Here is an 18,178-nt window from a genome sequence, read left to right on the forward strand (position 1 = left end):
TAATCATCTTTATTTTAATTTTATTTTTAATTAAAGCTTTCTGTACAATCATTACTCATATGATTTTAAGAGAATAGCTGTAGAAAATTTTTATTCTTATATTTTGAATATATTTAGAAATAAGTTTTCTTTATTCAAATAGAAAATATCTATACGATTCAATACAGCAATAAATTTCTAAGATTTTAGATTATTTAGACAAAATCTGTCGAAACTGGAGAAAGTTAAACTTATCAAGTTTCAAAGGTTATTGTCATTTTGAAAATTTGCATTAAACGTGACGCATATTATGTTTATGTTGTGTATTATAAGATACTTTAAAATATTCTTTATATACTTTTGAATTACATGTACTATCTAAAGAATAGTTTTAAACTAAAAAAAGTAGATATTTTTTATCATATTAGGATTAAGTTTTCAAATTAAACTAAACGAAAGTTTCAAAATTTGTACGTTTTCATTTAGTTCAAATAGGTTCTATTTTCTCTCAGTGCATTGAGAAGAATTCTGAAGATCATTCAAAACAAGGATCTAAACCAACTATTTTAGTAGTTTTAATTAAAAAAGTTATATTATTAAAATATACATATTAAAAAAATAGAATGACAAACATTAAAAGTGACCAATATGAAGATTTAAAATTTCTTGGATTAAGTATTATTTTATTTTTTTTTTTATTTATTATTTTCTATAAAGAGAGGTTTTTAATTTTAATTAAATGTCAACTTTTAATGTGGTTCAAACTGGTAAAAATAAAATTACTTACACTCTCTATGAAAAATGCAAAAAAATATGTCACTAACTTTTGTTTCAACTGTTTGTCAGATTTTGAAGTTGCTCTTTGATTTCAAAATACGAAATAGTAAAACCGACCTATTGGACCGACCTTCAGATTTCTCTTTGAGACGAACCTTATTTATGTTATTAAAAGTATGATCAACTTTTTAAATTTTGTATTTTATTTTTAAGGTATTATAATAAATAAGTTTCAAAGAACAGAGTTGTTAAAGAAATATTTTTTATTTTAATAATCTAAATATTCCCCTCAAATGAAAGTAAAGAATTTTTGGTTTATTAAATTGAGACTTCGATTTAAACATAAATTAATCTTTTTTTCTCCCTAATTTCGTTTCAAATTCATGGTTTTGTGACTCCGTAAAATAATTTTTCGTAAATTAATAACATCGGACCGACTTGAAAGCTTAAAAAAGTATCTTTAGTCAATTAAAAATAAAAAAAAGTCGAAAAACTAATTTATTTTTATTCAGTGTTTTCACAAAAATTCTATGTAGTATTTCCCTAATTTTCACCTTTCACTGATTTCTAAATTCAATTACTCTAAACTTGAATAATTTTGTTAAATAAATATTTAAATACTACTTATTTGTTTTTCCACGGGATATACAATTTTTAAATATTTCAATTTCGGACCCTATGAAATTTAATAATTTCTTAAAATTACTTTCAAAATTCAATTATTTTCTTCAATTTTTAACTAAACTTCATCTCTAAGTCAATTATTATTAATTTTTCTAAAGTTCTTCGAGAATTCAATTATTTATTTTTTTATAATAATTGTAACTGACCAATGTTTACTTTTAAAATTACTAAAGGTGTAATATTTTCAAAAAATTACAATAAAGAAATTTTAAAAATTAATTTTTTAAAAATATTTTAAAATAATTTTTGAAAGATAATAGTTTTTCAATTATAGACAATTGAAAAATTTACAAACAATTAAAATTTGGTAAAATTTTTGAAAAATAATTGAATTTTTGAAGAATTTTAATCAAAAATTTTTAACATAATTTCTCCGAAATCATAAGTATTTTAATAAGTTTAAAAAAGTAAATTTTTAAAAAAATTTAATTTACTTTGTTCGAAGATAATTGAATTTTGCACTATTTTCCACCTCCCTTAGGTCACAAATTTTCCTCTAACGCCTGACAATTTATAAACGGTCCCGAATTAGTTTTTTTTAAAAATATTTTAAAAGTTAATTCAATTTTTTAAAAGAATTTTTGTATAATTTAAAAAAAATAATTAATTTTTCATAACGCGGTGCAAAAAAGGGCACTTTTTTGCACCTTGTTATGAAAAATATCGTTCGTAACTAGTGCTAGCAGTTGCCAATTTTTAAAAGAGCACTTTTTTTGGAACAAACTGTAGGCGAAGCTTCGCTTCGCCTACAGTTTGTTCCACAAAAAGTGCTCATTATAAAATTGACAACTGCTCGCACTCGTTACGAAATATACTATTTTATTATGATTGTTTTCTCCAAAATATTAAAAAGTCGCAGTTTTTTTAAAAAGTTTGAAAAGTCAAAAGTCATAATACCCGAGAACTGTTAGATTGAAAGTCTGTTTAGGATGTAATGAAAATAATATTTATCTTCTTTTTACCAAAAATTATTTGCCTCTATTGGTCTTAAAGAAAATTTTTTTTCACTTTTCGCGTCAACGAAAACATTGACAACTTCAGTTTTATAACAAAAGTTAGTCCAATGTCCTGGTTTCGTATTTTATATGAAAAAGATAAATTAATAAATTCGATTTAGCGGAATTAAGAATTAAATTTATATCATTTTAAACAATTAAAATGTACCTTTAAATTCTTTATATTGTTAGAAATTCAATTCTTTATCCTTCTACATGTTCGGTTAAATAGTTTCGTAAGAAAAATAAAAACAGCTTTTCTTTGTTACTTCTATTATAAAATTAATTTTTTATTATCATTACTAAGAAACCAAGCTCTAGAAGAAATTTGATTTAAATCAAAAAATCTGATTATTAGCAAATAAACATTTACTTGTATCAAATAATTTCAATTTGAGCCAATTAAATTGTATTTGGTTCAAATACTGATATTATTGGCTCAACTACAATTTATTTGATTCAAATAAACATCACTTAATACTTATTTTGTAGTAAGAATAAGTAATATTTGAATCAGGTCCATTTTCAGCAGTGTATTCCACTAAGTTCTCATTTTGTAAAAAAGCCCTACATTCTAAAAATATTAATCTCATAATTAGAAAAAAAATCCTCTTCTATTATCCTCTCAAAACAAAAGTATCCAACTTGAATGTAGAATATTTTTATTCTTTGGTGGTTAATAATAAAATAAAGCAATTGTTTGATGTTCAAATGTCAAAAACATTGAATTCAAATGCAGTAAATAAATAAATATATTAATTAATACAAGTTATTGACTATTAATCATTAATTATATTTAAAGGTGGAAGAAGTTAACAATCTATCCGAATCATTTCTTACTTAAAGCTTCTTTAGATTTCATTAATTTATATTTATTGAATTTAAAACGTTTAATTTAGTGCATCAAAATAGATTTCTTTATCAATTCATAACAATAATTGGCAAATAATATGCGAGAGGAAAATCTCCTAAAGTGAAAACTATTACTTTTGATGCCAAGATAATACTTTTTGATTTTCAAAGAGGAAAATATGCATTCAGTTTAGAGGAATCCGCATGAAATCAAGATTACTTTTTTTAGGGTGTAATTAGCCTGTAGTAAGGTTGCTTAAAGTTTACAGGTGAATTGAAGGGGGGATATTGAATTTAAGATGGTCGGTATATTAAATTTCAGTAGTCGTCTTGCATAATACAGAAGGTAAATAAACGTTGAGCAACGTAGCAAAGTGCCATCACTAAGACGCAGATATTCCTGATCCACAAGAGATGGAGGTTGGAGGAGTCACTAGAATTGAGTTGGGGAAATTCCACACAGATATCCGAGTAATCCAGCAGCACAAGACACAAACAATGAAACATTTTTCTTGCACAAACAAACAAACAAACAAAGAAACAAAGAAACTTTGAAGACACTGAAACCTACGTATTCACAGTAGTAGTAGGCAGTAGCATCGTTTTCGTCGTGTCGGTAGCACTGCTCCCAGTAGAAGCGCTGGATCTGCTCCTCGTTCTCGTAATCATTTTGGTAGCTGAGCCGCATGTGGTACTGGGAGACGACGTTCTCGTAGATCTGCTCGGGTTGGGCATGATGCTGCTGGTACTGACACTGGTTGTACTGCTGGTACTGAAACTGCTGGGCATAGGTGTCGATGTAGGAGCGATACTGTTGCGCCGGTACGAGTACACACAGCGTGTACTGGCGGTCCATCCTCGACTCAAACCTGAGCCTGCATTACCTCATCTTCACGAAAGTCATCGCGAGACTGGCCTCACTGGCCTCACCGGCTAGTTGGAGTCCGAAATTCCAAACCCCACCTTCGGGCCAAAATTTTTAAGGGTTCCCCTGTTCTTCTTTCTTTTTTACCTCTTTTTATTCCTTTCTTCCTTTTTCTTGGCTGCTGCTGCTGCTGCTGCTGCCCTTGCTCCTGCTTCCACTTCCCCTACCTTCCTTTTCCCTCTTCGCTTCTTCTTCTTCTTCTCTTTTATCCTTGTTGTTCAAGTTTATCCGTCCCGCTCCCTACCTATCCTCAAGAAGAAGAATAAGAAGTACGTCAAGTCCAGGATCGTGAGCAGCAGGGAGAAGGGCCCCACTATTGTGCGCATTTTTTCTTTTCTTCTCTTTTATCATTTTTTTCCACAAATCATGAGCATCTTAATCTTCTTTTTCGCATTCTCACTCTTTTTGCCTTCAAAATTCAAAACACGCTTATGCAACTAAAAACTTTCGAGCATTATCCATTGGCATTCCGATCTAGAAACTATGCATTTGTCACATCATCTTCTTCATCTTCATCATCTTCTTCTTTTCAGTTGTAAAAAACAATTCCAATTTTCCTTTTTTTAATACTTCAACGTTAAACGAAACAAAAGAAAATTACCGTTAAATATGGAACCGAATTAATATTAAAATTATTGCATAATTTTTTCTTCTTCAAATGTACGTAGATAAGATTTACTTTTTTGTAATAATAATCCATTCTTAAAGATCTAGTTGCATTTCATGTCGAAAAATGATTTTTTAACATTTTCGTTCTTTTTCTTCTTCGCTTTTTTACATTATTGTAATTATTTTAATATTAATTGTTAAACTTTTTCTCTCCAAAAGTATTTGATAAATCACAGTTTATAACTATCCGAAAATTACTTGAAATTAGCTTTTATTATATTTTTGCTTAATCATTTTTTATTTTAAATGATGTCAGGGTCAACATCCTCTTTAATTTCACAAAATAATTATGCAATTAATTGTACGATTTCCAGAAAAAAATTAGTATGACGACAAAACTTACAGTCAAATAGTTATTTAAATTTTGTATTTTTTAATTTTTACAAAAATTTTGATAACTATTCATTTTGATTTTTAACATATTCTCTGAACAAACTTTGTATTTTATTATTTATTTTATTATTTTATTTATTTATTTACTTAGTCAAATCAATTTTAATTATTAAAATTCAGTTTCAGTTTAAGGAAAAATACAACAAAGGAAATAGGAAAGAAAGTTTGTTCAACTAAAATCTACTTTTTCCTTTTTCTTAAGAAAATAAATTTAAATTCGCTAATTCTTGAAATGAAAAAATTATTCTCAAAACTTTTAATAGAATTCTTAGAAACATTTCAAAAAATTTTAATAACATTCTTCGAAAAGATTCAATTTTTTTTCAAAAATTTTTGGAGATTCCATTCTTTTCAATATGTACAATTTTAATAAACTTTACCAAAAGAAATGAATTATTTAAACAAAATTTTTATAAAAATTTTCGCAAACATTCAATTATTTTCATAAATAATAAAATTCTTTGCAAGACTTCAATTATTTAGAAGAATTTTAATAAAATTTTTGTCAAAAATCAACTATTTTCTTAAATAATAAAATTTTTGGCAGGATTTCAACCATTGAATTTTGGAGAAGTTACAAGTGATTGCAAATATTCAATTACTTTCAAAAGTAATAAAATTCTTCGCAGAAATTCAATTACGTTCAAAAATTTTATAAATATTCCGTCAAAATTTCAATTATTTTTAGAAATAATTAAATTCTTCTCCGAATTTGAATTATTTTCAAAAATTTCAATGTATTTCTTGGCAGAATTTCAATTATTTTAATTATTTTCAAAAAATTTCCTCAATCCAATGATTTTAAGTTTATACTATTTTAATGAAGTTTTCCAAAAGAATTCAATTATTTAAGGAAAGTTTAATAAAATTCTACCCAAATACATTTAATTATTTTCATAAATAATAAAAATTTCACAGAATTTCAATTATTTACAAATTTTTTATAAATTTCTACGCAATAATTCCATTACGTTTGTAAGTAATAAAATTTTTCACAGAAAATCAATTATTTTAAACAATTTAATAAAAATTCGTTGCAAGAATTCAATTATTTTCATTAATAATAAGGTTCTTCAACGGATTTCAATTACTTTTAACAGAATTTTCATCAAATTCCTCAAAAAATGTAATTATTTTCAAAAATTTTATTAAAACTTGTCAAAAATTCAATTATTTAAAAATTTGTTGATAAAATTCTTTATGAGAATTCAATTTTTAGGAATATTCAGTTATTATTATTATTTTTTGTATTTAAATAATTGAATTCTCGTAGAATTTTCTAATAAGAATTGATTGAAAAATGTATTTCAGTTCAAATTTTAGATAATAATTTACAATTATTTGAAAATTTTTGTCAAATTTGATTGAACCAAATTTTTTATTTAAAAAAATTTAATTTTTTTACTTTGGAAAATATTTTTAAAAATAATCTTATTTTTGAAGAATTTAAAATTAAAATTTATAAAACAATTGAAGTTTTAAAAAATTTTAGTATTGGAGCAGAATCAGCAGAATAAAAAATAAAGTAAATATTTTTGATGAAATTAACGAAAATGTCTAAAACGAATTTTTAAGTTGTCAAATAATTTTTCGATGATCAGCATCGACTTGCAAATCTCTAGATAAAAATTAAAAAAAAAAATTTTCTTTCTTAAAACCTTTATTTGGTTTTGAAAGTTGAAATTGTAAAAATGGTAAAAATGAATTTGTGTAAAATAAATAAAAAATGCCTGGGAAGCTATAAAGGAAAGAATTTGATAAATTTTGCAGAACCAAATAAAATTGGAAAGTAAGTCGCAATGCTGTATATATATATATATATGTACTAAAATAAAGTCGATTGGTGAATGAGAGAGAGAGAGAGAAAAGTTAAAGTTACGTGCACAGGCCACAAATAAGTGAGCGATTAAAAATTTGGATAAATGTAAAAATAAAGAAAAGGAAGAAGTAAAAGAAGAAGAAGTAGAAGAAGAAAGCGATGCTGTTGAGCGTTCGCGTTCGCGTTGGAGGGAAGGTGGGATAAAGAGACGCATTTCCTGAACGTAAGTTTTGTGTTGTGGTGAGAGTAAAAGACAGTAAAAGAGGATAAATTGAAGAATGGAGTGAAAGAGGAGAGAGAGAAGAGAACTAGTAGAGCTCGATCGTTGCGGAAAAAGAGTAAGATAGGTAGGCAGGCACGGTAGAAGAGGACGAAAAAAAGAGAAGGGCATTGGAATGCAACCGAGTGAAGAATTCCAGCCCCTCCCGCATATTTATCTGAACGCGACTCGGAGCTCCACGGTCCCTGCCTGAGCCTGGTGTGAGAGACCGGGCAGGGGCAGTCATCGATTGCGTCCCGTGAGGGGAAATAACCTTCTCCCACCATGCGGTCAGGGGCCTTCGTTTCAGTTTCGGAGCGAAGATAGCATCGGGATAGCACTTTTTTTTCAAAAACATACATTTTTTAAATATCAACATTTTCAATCTTTATTGAATATCTACAATTAGTAGAACTGTTTTATTAATAGTCGATAAAACACTAATTCATTTTGTGAAAAAGTCACTTTCAATTAGTGGAATTCTCTTTTTGTCAAGAGGGTCAAGAGTTAGTAATTAACAACAATTATTTGTTTAAACAATTGATAAATTGTTAAAATCATAAATTATCTTCATTTTGTAATTCAGGGACCGTCACGGAAGAAAAGTATCGTATCGGTATCGTATCGCGACACGATACCGACACGATACCGCTTTTCGTATCGTGTCGCATTACATAAATAGCTGAATCAATTAAATGACATGAACAATCATATTATACAAAATTACAAAATAATATTGGGGGCCATCCATAAATTACGTAAGACAATTTTTTTTAATTTACCCCCCCCCCCTCCCCCTCATGTAAGATATTTTACATACATTAGCGCCATTTTTTATTGTTCGTAAGAATTTGCAGACCCCTATACCCCCTAAATGCGCAGAAGTGCAATTTAGTATTTATTGCTGCACAGTAGTTGCTCCAACACTTGGACATGCGCAGTAGTGCAAATTAGTACTTATTGCTGCGAAGTAGCCTACCACTACACTTGGACATGCGCAGTAGTGCAAATTAGTGCTTATTGCTGCGCAGTAACATAATTTAGTATTAATTGCTGCGCAGTAGTCTAATCTAGTATAAATTGCTGCGCAATAGTGTAATTTTGTATTTATTTTACATTTATAAATATATATTATATTTATATAATAGTTATATTTTTTTCAACCTGACTCGGAGTGATCGATAATTTCAACTTTATTATTATAAATTTGCCGAGTGATAGCTTCAATTATTATTAAAATATATATATTTTAGTTTTTACAAGATGGCCGTATATGCTTCATGTGCTGAGAATAAGCATTTTTAATGTAACATGTGCGACACTTTAATTTCGTATCGTGTCGCGACACGATACCGCCACGATACTGATTTTCGTTTCGTGTCGGTGGCGGTCCCTGTTTTGTATACTTTATAGATTTGTTAGTTGCAAAATTAGAAAAAAACTGCAAGTTTCCAACTACTTTCTGTCAAGCTGCTCTGTGTCGAGAGTTAGTAATTAACAACAATTATTTGTTATTTAATTAATTAATTATTAAAAAAAAATTGACCGACTAATTTTTTCTCGTGTTTTATTCTTTAGCAATACAAGTTGAAAAAAATTATTTCTGGCATAAATATTATTTTTTTTAAAGAAAAAATGTTTCTCACAAGCGGTGAAAAATTCCATCAGTTAGTATATAAGGACGGAGATTCCTATAGCTTTCGGTTGTTGTCGGGATGTCCCAGTCTCGCTTTGCGGACTTGTGGACACAACCAGCAGAAACAAATTATACTACAAGTGGTTTTTGAACTTACACGCACAGAAATGTGTGTGTATTGAACGCCGACAAAATCCCGACAAAAATGTACCTAATCCATTTGCCTTCTGCAGTTTAACTGCGATGTGCCTATGTCAACGATATACCACGGAAGTATGAACTCACAAAGAAGGAGTTTACACCGTAAGCCTTAAATATAAGCCTTCGCGCGCATAAACGGATATACCTCCAGGAGCATATATTTGCGCCTGCGCGAACACGTGGTCAAGGCAAACTCTTTCACAACACAGCTGCAGGCTAACACTTTGCGCAGACGCAAGTATATCCTCATGGAGGCATATCCGTTTATGCTCGCGGAGGCTTATATTTAAGGCTTACGGTGTAAACTCCTTCAAAGTGAGAATGAATTGGAGTGGAATGGATTGTTGTTTTGAGGTACTTAAAAAAATGGCTTTCTTCTTTATCCGAATGAAAGTTGTAGGCATAGCAGTTTTGTGCGACAACTCGATCGCACTGCCAGTCCTGAGTTCGGCTCGGGATACGGGCGTTGAATCCTTTCAATCGATGATCGTCCGAGAGACCCCTTTTTATAGTGTGGGCCCGGAGAGTGGGGCAGCAGCAGGCAACTATACTCACTATACGGAAAGCAAGGAGCGCCGGCCACGTCAGAGTGAACAATTAAATTCAGTATTATATGGTTATGCTAGCATAAGGAATGCAGTGCTTGTTTGTAATTGCAAGCATTCGACAGACATTCAACGTTCCATTTTTATTTTACATCATTTCACCAAACCGAATCGACAACTTTTATTCATTCGTTTTAGAGTGTCCCGCATTTTTCCAATAATTCACAATATTTATTATATTCAGCAGCAAAAAAATAAACGAGGGCAGTAATATGCGCCGAGTTTTTAACTTTGTACACAAGCAGTACCTTGAATATTAAGTTGGCATTGGAAGTGAGAACCTTCTACGATCCAAGTTCCGTTCCAAAGTAGATTACAACAAATCCAAGCATCATTTACTCTCCTAATTTTAATTACTTGGGAAAATTCTATTACAGAAAGTCGGTCCCTAACATCTGCTTAAAAATATCCATTTATTACATTCAAATAACAAACACTTCTGGTAACTGATTCAGGCTTTGGACTCGTCTACTAAAACCTACTATTTACTACTTTTTACGTTATAATACTATTTGGGTACTTTTTTAGATTTCAGCCACTAAAACCTACTATTTCTGTTTTTTTAGAATTTCCACTATTTTAAATTCGCTAATACATACTCGAAATCAAAAAATTATTCGAAAAAACTAATAATCAAATTCTTTAAATAACGATTCAATTATTTTCAAAAAATATTCGAAATTCAATTGTTATCAATATTTAGTATTTTCATAAAATTTCGCAAAAGAATTCAATTATTAAAAAAAATTGATAAAATTCAATTATTTTCATAAATAATAAAATTTCCACAGGCATTCAATTAATTTATTAAAATAGCATTTTCAAAAAAATTTCGGAAAATCAATAATTATTTAACAAAATTTGTATACAATTCTTCACAATAATTCAATTACTTTTACTAATAATAACATTTTTCATAGAAATTTAAATTTTTAAAAAAATTTTTGATAAAATTTTAAGCAAGAATTCAATTATTTCCATAAATAATAAAACTAATCGAAAAATTTCAATTTTTTTTAATACTATTATAAATTAATTAATCCAAAAATTCAATTATTTTCAGAAATAAAGTTTTCCACAACAATTCAATTATTTTCAAAAATAACAAAATTTTCCACTGAAATTCAATTCTTTTTAAATATTTTAATAAATTTTTCGCAATAATTCAATTAATTTCATAAATAATAAAATTCATCGCAGGATTTCAATTATTTTTCATACAATTTAACAGGAATTGCTCAAAAGACGTAATTATTCTGAAAAATTTAATTTCGTTTTCTCGAAAAAATCAATTATTTAAAAAAATGTTTTCTTTAAATTCTTTGGAAGAATTAAATTATTTACAAATATATTAGAGTTTTTCACAGGAATTCAATTTTTCTAAAAAATATTTTAATAAAATTGTTCGAAAGAAATGAATTATTTTAAATACAATTATAATTAAATTTTTTTGTAATAATTTAGTTATTCTTTTAGATTTTTATAAAATTCTTCCAAAGAATTCAATTATTTACATAAATAATTCTTCGAAAGAAATTTTATTAAAATAATAGATTATACAAATTATTAAATTAATAAAAATTTTTGTAAATAATTGAAATTTTGCAATGAATTTTATTAAAAATTTTGAAAATAATTGAATTTTATTACTTTTGCAAATAATTGAATTCTTGTGGTAATTATTGTTATTTATATGAAAATAAAAAACATTTTTAAAACATTTGCTTTTTTCGAAAAAATTTCTACAAATTCTATTTTAAACAATTGAATTTCTGTAAAATTTATTATTTTTATGAAAAGAATTGAATGTTCGTTTAGAATATTATCAAAATTTTTGTTTAATAATTGAATTCTTTTGGAAAATTTTATAAAAAAAAAGAATATTGAAAATCATTGAAATATAAGAAAAATTTTTGAAAATAATTAAAATTTTTTGAAAATAATTGAATTTTATTTGTTTTGAAATAATTGAATTCTCGTGAAGAATACTATTATTTATGAAAATAATTGAATTTTGCAATGGATTTTATTAAAATTTACTAAAAATAATTGAATTTTGTCTAAGAATTTTGCTATTCATTTATAAAGATAATTGAAATGTTGACAATTATTTAAAAAAAATTTTTGAAAATAATTTAATTTCTGTGAAGAATTTTATTAATTTTGAAAATAATTGAATTCTTCTGATAAATATTGTTATTTATGAAAATAATTGAATTTTGCCAATGAATTTTACAAAAATTCCAGAATAAAATTGAATTTCGACGAAGTATTTTGCTATTTATAAACATAATTATAATGTTGACGAGAATTTAAAAAAAAAAATTTGAAAATAATTGAATTTCTGAAAAGAATTTTAATATTTTTTAAGATAATTGAATTCTATACTTTTAATAAAAAAAAGGTGAAAAAGACGAAAAAGTGACTGTCTGTGATCTCAGTGTTTTTGTTATTCACTTACAGTTGTTACAAAAAGTTGTCAAAATTTGGACACTTATTTTACTTTTTGAAATTTGTTTTAAAAAAAAATTACTTTAAATTTAAATTTTAAATTCTTTTGGTTTTTATTTATGTTTTTTATTTTACGAAACCAGAGAGAAAAAAATTAAAAATCCCTACTTTAAAAATCAGGTGAAAAATTCGGTAGGAATTTATTGTGTGGCATTTAAAAAAAGAAAATGTCATTCAGAGTGAGTTTTTTTGTAGTTTTTAAAAGAGTAGCACCACGCAAATATTGTTGACAAAAGAATATACTCTCTTTTTTCATGCATATGCATCAAGGAATTTTATTGAATTTGACGGAAAAATATACGTCGCGTCGCGTCGAATATTTATTGTGAAAACAGGACAAATTATTAACAATTCCTTTTATGACACTTGCTGTTTGTTGGAGCAGCAAGAATAGCGAGAATAGCCATCAAATGGAAGGAATTCCTTTCTTAACCGTCGTTCCATTTCTCCCTATTCTCCTTTTATCTAGCTATGTGCGATGTGCGTCAAGTTATAATGTAAAAGACTCTATTTCGCTTGTGTTGGTTAGTTGCTTCATGGGGAATTTCATATATGTCTAGAATAGCGGTCTAGTCGACTTCTGTCTGTTTGCTTCGTTGTGATGTGATTCCCCTTATCATATTCTTTCTTTCAATCAAATGCATTTTTTCTCTCCATTTTTTCTTTTTTTCTTTTTTATGCTAATTCGACAACATTTGCTATTATTAAAAACAACAACAGTTTCATCTTTCGTATCTTTTTTTTTACAATAATTTAAGAAAACAAATTTATGGGAAAAATGGACATTTTTTATTATCATAAAAAATTAATTTTCTTTTTTCCTAACTTTTCCCTGATTTCCAGACAAAATTTTCCCTTTTTCCCTGGCCCTCAAAAATATTCTGATTCACTCTAATATAACTTTATATAATATATAATATAATATAACTTTAACAATAAAATTAATTCCATAGAATTGTTAGTTAAAAACTGAAACATTCAGATTTCCAAAAGATTTTAATTTGACAATTTTTTAAAATTCAATTACATGAAATTTTAACTGAAATTGATTTTTAAATCAATTTTTATTAGAAAAGTCTACGAGTTTTTAATTATTTAATAACAAAAGTAAATAATTTTTTGAATAATTGAATCTTTCTGAAAATTGAATTCTCATAAAAGAATTTTATCAATAAATTTTTAAATAATTGAATTTTTTTGACAAATTTTAATAAAGGAATTCGAGGAATTCGATTAAAATATATTTAAAATAATTGAAATCTTTTGAAGAACTTTATTATTAATGAAACTAATCAAATTCTTGCAACGAAATAATTGAATTCTTATGTGAAATTTTTATTATTTTATAAAAATGATTAAATATTTGCGTAGAATTTTATCAGAATTTTTTTTAAACAATTGATTTCTTTAGGAAAATTTTATTAAAATAGTAGATATTGAAAACGATTGAATTGAGGAAAATTTTTAAAAAATAATTGAATTTCGGGAATAATTTTATTATTTATAAAGAAAATTGAAATTTTGATGAGAATTTTTAAAAATTTTTGAACATAATTGAATTTCTGCGAAGAATTTTATTACTTTTGAAAATAATTGAATTTTTGTACTTAATCAGTTTTAACTTCTTAAAAATTCAATACTTGAAATCCTATATATGATGAGTTTTATTATTTATGAAAATAATTGAATTCTTGCCAAGAATTTTATTACATTTTTTAAAAATAATTGAAGTCTTGCAAAGAGTTTTATTATTTTTAATTATGAAAATAATTGAATTCCTAAAAAGAATTTTATTATTTTATGAAAATAATGAAATTATTGGGGAGAATTTTTAAAAATAATTGAAATTTTGTAAAGAATTTTATTAAAATTTTTGAAAATAATTAAATTTTGGAAGAGAATTTTATTATTTATAAACATAATTGAAATTTTGCCGAAAATTTATAATATTTTTGAAAATAATTGAATTGTGGAGAAGAATTTTATTATTTACAAAGATAATTTAACTTTTGACGAGAATTTAAAAAAATTTTTGAAAATAATTGAATTTCAGAGAAGAATTTTATTATTATTTATTTATAAAGATAATTGAAAGTTTGACGAGAATTTAAAAAAAATTTTTAATATAATTGAATTTTTAAAATAAGTTTTTAATACAAAAATGTTTAAAACAAATTTTTTAAAAATGTAGGTACTTTCAAATATGAAAAGAATTTAAAGTATTTAAAAAAAAAATGTCTATAGTTTTTCAACAAATTATTATTTTCCGATGGATATAAATATTTAAGAATATTTCAAATAGAAAGCCCGCTTTTTCAAAAGTTCAGAAACCTTTATATTATTTTATTTTTTTTAAAAACATAATTTATTAAAAAGCATAAATTAATTCATATATCGTATTTAAAAACTTATTAAATTCTGTCTCAAATGACTCATTGATCGTTTCATTTTACTCTTCTTGACACATTCTAAACAGGCCGCGCGATAAATGATTTAATAGCTATGTATTGTAATTAAAAAATTCTTTTAATTCATTAACTCGTTGAATACTTTTCAAACTTGGAATTTCTTTCTAATACGCATAGAATATCGTAATTATTTTTCAATATATTTCAAAACTTTTATAAAAATTTTAAATTGTAAAATAAAACGATTGTTGTATAAAAATGAAACGTATGTGTCGAAATTAATTCGCAAATAAGGAATGTGTAGAAAAATGTAAAGAATGCGTGAACTTGAGTTTCGTAATCTGGTAATTTTTTTCAATTTGTCTGATTTAACAGAAAGTTGGAAATAATTCTAAATAGTGTTTCGCAATATTGGCAAATGTTTGTAACAATTTTATATCAACTTCTGTTAACAATGCTGGGACAACATCTTCATGTAAACAATTACCGTACGACTTTAGCCTTATCAAACTTGATAATATAAAGATAGCGTTCCGCATTCCACGCTGACTAGAATGATAACACATGACCTTTCGATAAGTCAATTAGTTTCTCCATCCTGCGTGCATATTTCTATTTTAGTTCCACGATATTTAAATTTTACAGAACAGAATGATAATTACATTCTTTTGTGATGCACTTGCGTTAATTTCCATCATAGTTCACAATTTTTCATTAGAAGCAAAAGTTAATAAAATTTTTGTCACACAGTAGCATACTTTTACTTTTGATTCAGGGTTACCACAAAAAATTAATTTTGTTTATCCCTGATTTCCAGACAAAATTTTAATTTTTTCTCTGGGCCTAAAGAATATTCTGATATTTACTCTAAAAATTATTAAATACTCAAAAAACATTTTTATTTATTTACAAATTTTCTCAATTGTAAAATTATTCAAAAACATCAATAACTTAATTTTAAAATAAATATTTAATTATCACTTTTTAGGAATTAAATTTTTTTTTCAATTTCAAATTCAAACCTTTATGAAATTCAACAACTTGTAAGAATATTATTATAAAACATGAAAAATTCAGTCAAAAATGGTTCCTTCGATTAATAAAATAGTTAACTATTATCCCCCCTCTTCAGTTCTCTTAAAAACGAAATTATAGTCCATTTTTGTCGAAATATAAATTTTTACTCCACTCCTCCTAAAGTCGATTGAGAGTTGCTGTCGAGTTGTGGCTTCTCAGGAAAATAAGAGACCTTGAGATTTTAGCGGTTCATGGACCATATGGCGAAAAGATGGTCTAGACTAGACGAGAAAGGAAAGGACTTGCCCTGGAATTTGGCAAGTCCCTTTGGAATGCGCAGTTTTTCCCGAGGGTCAGTCGAGGCAATTGTCCTCCAGGGACCAACGGGAATAGACCTTCTTTTTATTTTACCGATTTCACCCGAGAAGGCAGCTTTGTAAATTATTAAATGCTTACGTTTAAATCCAGTACACACATCATTTGATAAATTCGATTTATCTTATTTTATTTCTTATTTCAACCGCTCATTTTTTATTGCCGGCCGAAAGAAATAAAATAAGATAATTTCAATTTATCAAACAATTTATTCCGAACTATGTAAAAAAGGATTAAAGAAATAACTCTTGAAACTTGGAAATAAAAATAAAGAATAGAAATTCGTTAAATAGATTCAATAAATTTCAGACTCTATTATTTTAATAAAATTTTCCAAAAGAATTCAATTCTCGTCAAAATTTCAATTATCTTTATAAATAATAAAATTCTTTTCCGAAATTTAATTATTTTCAAAAATTTTAATAAAATTCTTTACAAAATTTTAATTATTTTTAAAAATTCTCCTCAATTCAATGATTTTCAATATTTAATATTTTAATTAGCTTTTCCAAAAGAATACAATTATTTAAAAAAAAAATTTTAATAAAATTCTACGAAAGCAATTAATTATTTTTATAAATAAGAAAAATTTCACAGGAATTCAATTATTTATAAATTTCTTCCCAATAATTTCATTATTTTCATAAAATAATAAAATTCTTTTTAGGAATTCAATTATTTTCATAAAAATAATAAAACTCTTTGCAAGACTACAATTATTTTTAAAAAATATAACAAAATTCTTGGCAAGAATTCAATTATTTTCATAAATAATAAACTCATTATATTAAGATTTCAAGTATTGAATTTTTGAGAAGTTAAAAATGATTAAGTACAAAAATTCAATTATTCAATAAATTATTTATTTTTGTATTTAAATAATTGAATTCTTGTAGAACTTTTTAATAAAAATTGATTTCAAAATGAATTTTAGTTAAAATTTTAGATAATAATTTAATATTGAAAGCATTATAGCATGAATATTGAAAGGGTTTCATATTAAAATCATTGAAAATCTTCATTTTTCGTACTTTTAACTAATAATTCTGTAAAATTAATTTTTTTGAAAAAGTTTAATTGAATTTTTTTTTTAAATTATATGAAGTTTTTATTTTCTAATATATATTTAATTCCAAAATTCAATTATTTTCAATAATTTTTAAAAATTCTGTTCAAAATTTCAATTATTTTTTATTAATAATTAAATTCTACACCGAAATTCAATAATTTTCAAAAATTTTAATAAAATCTTGTTAATAATAATGAATAATAATTTAATAAAAATTTAATTAAATAAAATAAAATTTCAAATATTTTCAAAAATTTTCCTCAATTTTAAATAATAATTGAATATTAAAAGTATAATAGCGTGAATTTTTTTTGGAAATAATTGAATCGAAAATTCGTAAAATAAAATTGTAAGCAAATGGATTTGAAAATTCTCAAGCAACGAATTTTTAACTCTTTATTACATTTTTTTTTAAATAATATTGAAAACCTGTAAAGAATTTTATTATTTATGAAAATAATTGAATTCCTGCAACGAAGTCTATTACATTTTTTTTAAATAATTGAATTCTTTCGAGAAATTTTATTAAAATAGTAAATTTTAAAAATATTTAAATTTTAGCAAAGAATTTCATTAATTGTGAAAAATAATTGAATTTTTGCAAAATATTTATGAAAATAATTAAATTTTTCGAGGAATTTATTTAAAATTGTATTAAAAATCATTAAAATCCTATGAAAAATTTGATTATTTATGAAAATAATTGAATTCTTGAATTGAAACGAATTTTATTACATTTTTTTAAATAATTGAATTCATGTGAAAAATGTTATTGCTTGTAAAAATAATTGAATTCTTGCGAAGGATTTTATTGAAATTTTTGTAAATAATTTTTTTTTTTGAAAAATTTTATGAAAATTTAAATTACTATAAAACATGAAGATATCGATTAGGTAAATAAATTATTTTTTATAATTTCTAAAAAAGTAAAATTATTCCTTAAATAATTTCTAAATAATAATTTTGTGATAGTTCTCGAAGAATGAAGTTATTTAAAAAGAAAA

At 25.2% G+C, this 18,178-nt stretch overlaps 1 protein-coding gene across 2 annotated transcripts in view; it reads right to left on the minus strand.

Moving 5' to 3' along the window:
- The window catches only part of LOC122505068 (protein kibra), a 64,671-nt gene that overhangs the window by 17,142 nt on the left and 29,351 nt on the right, over nt 1-18,178 (minus strand). The window contains exon 1 of one of the 2 annotated variants that reach the window (XM_043616493.1): nt 3,859-4,200. The exons of the other annotated variant lie outside the window; for it this stretch is intronic. Coding sequence (XP_043472428.1) covers nt 3,859-4,143 — 285 coding nt within the window. The 5' untranslated portion in view covers nt 4,144-4,200. Of the gene's footprint in view, nt 1-3,858; nt 4,201-18,178 lie in introns of those variants that run through there. 2 annotated transcript variants of the gene reach the window in all.

The sequence above is a fragment of the Leptopilina heterotoma genome, unplaced genomic scaffold (assembly GCF_015476425.1).
Source record: "Leptopilina heterotoma isolate Lh14 unplaced genomic scaffold, ASM1547642v1 Lhet_113, whole genome shotgun sequence".
NCBI classification, from domain to species: Eukaryota; Metazoa; Arthropoda; class Insecta; order Hymenoptera; family Figitidae; genus Leptopilina; species Leptopilina heterotoma.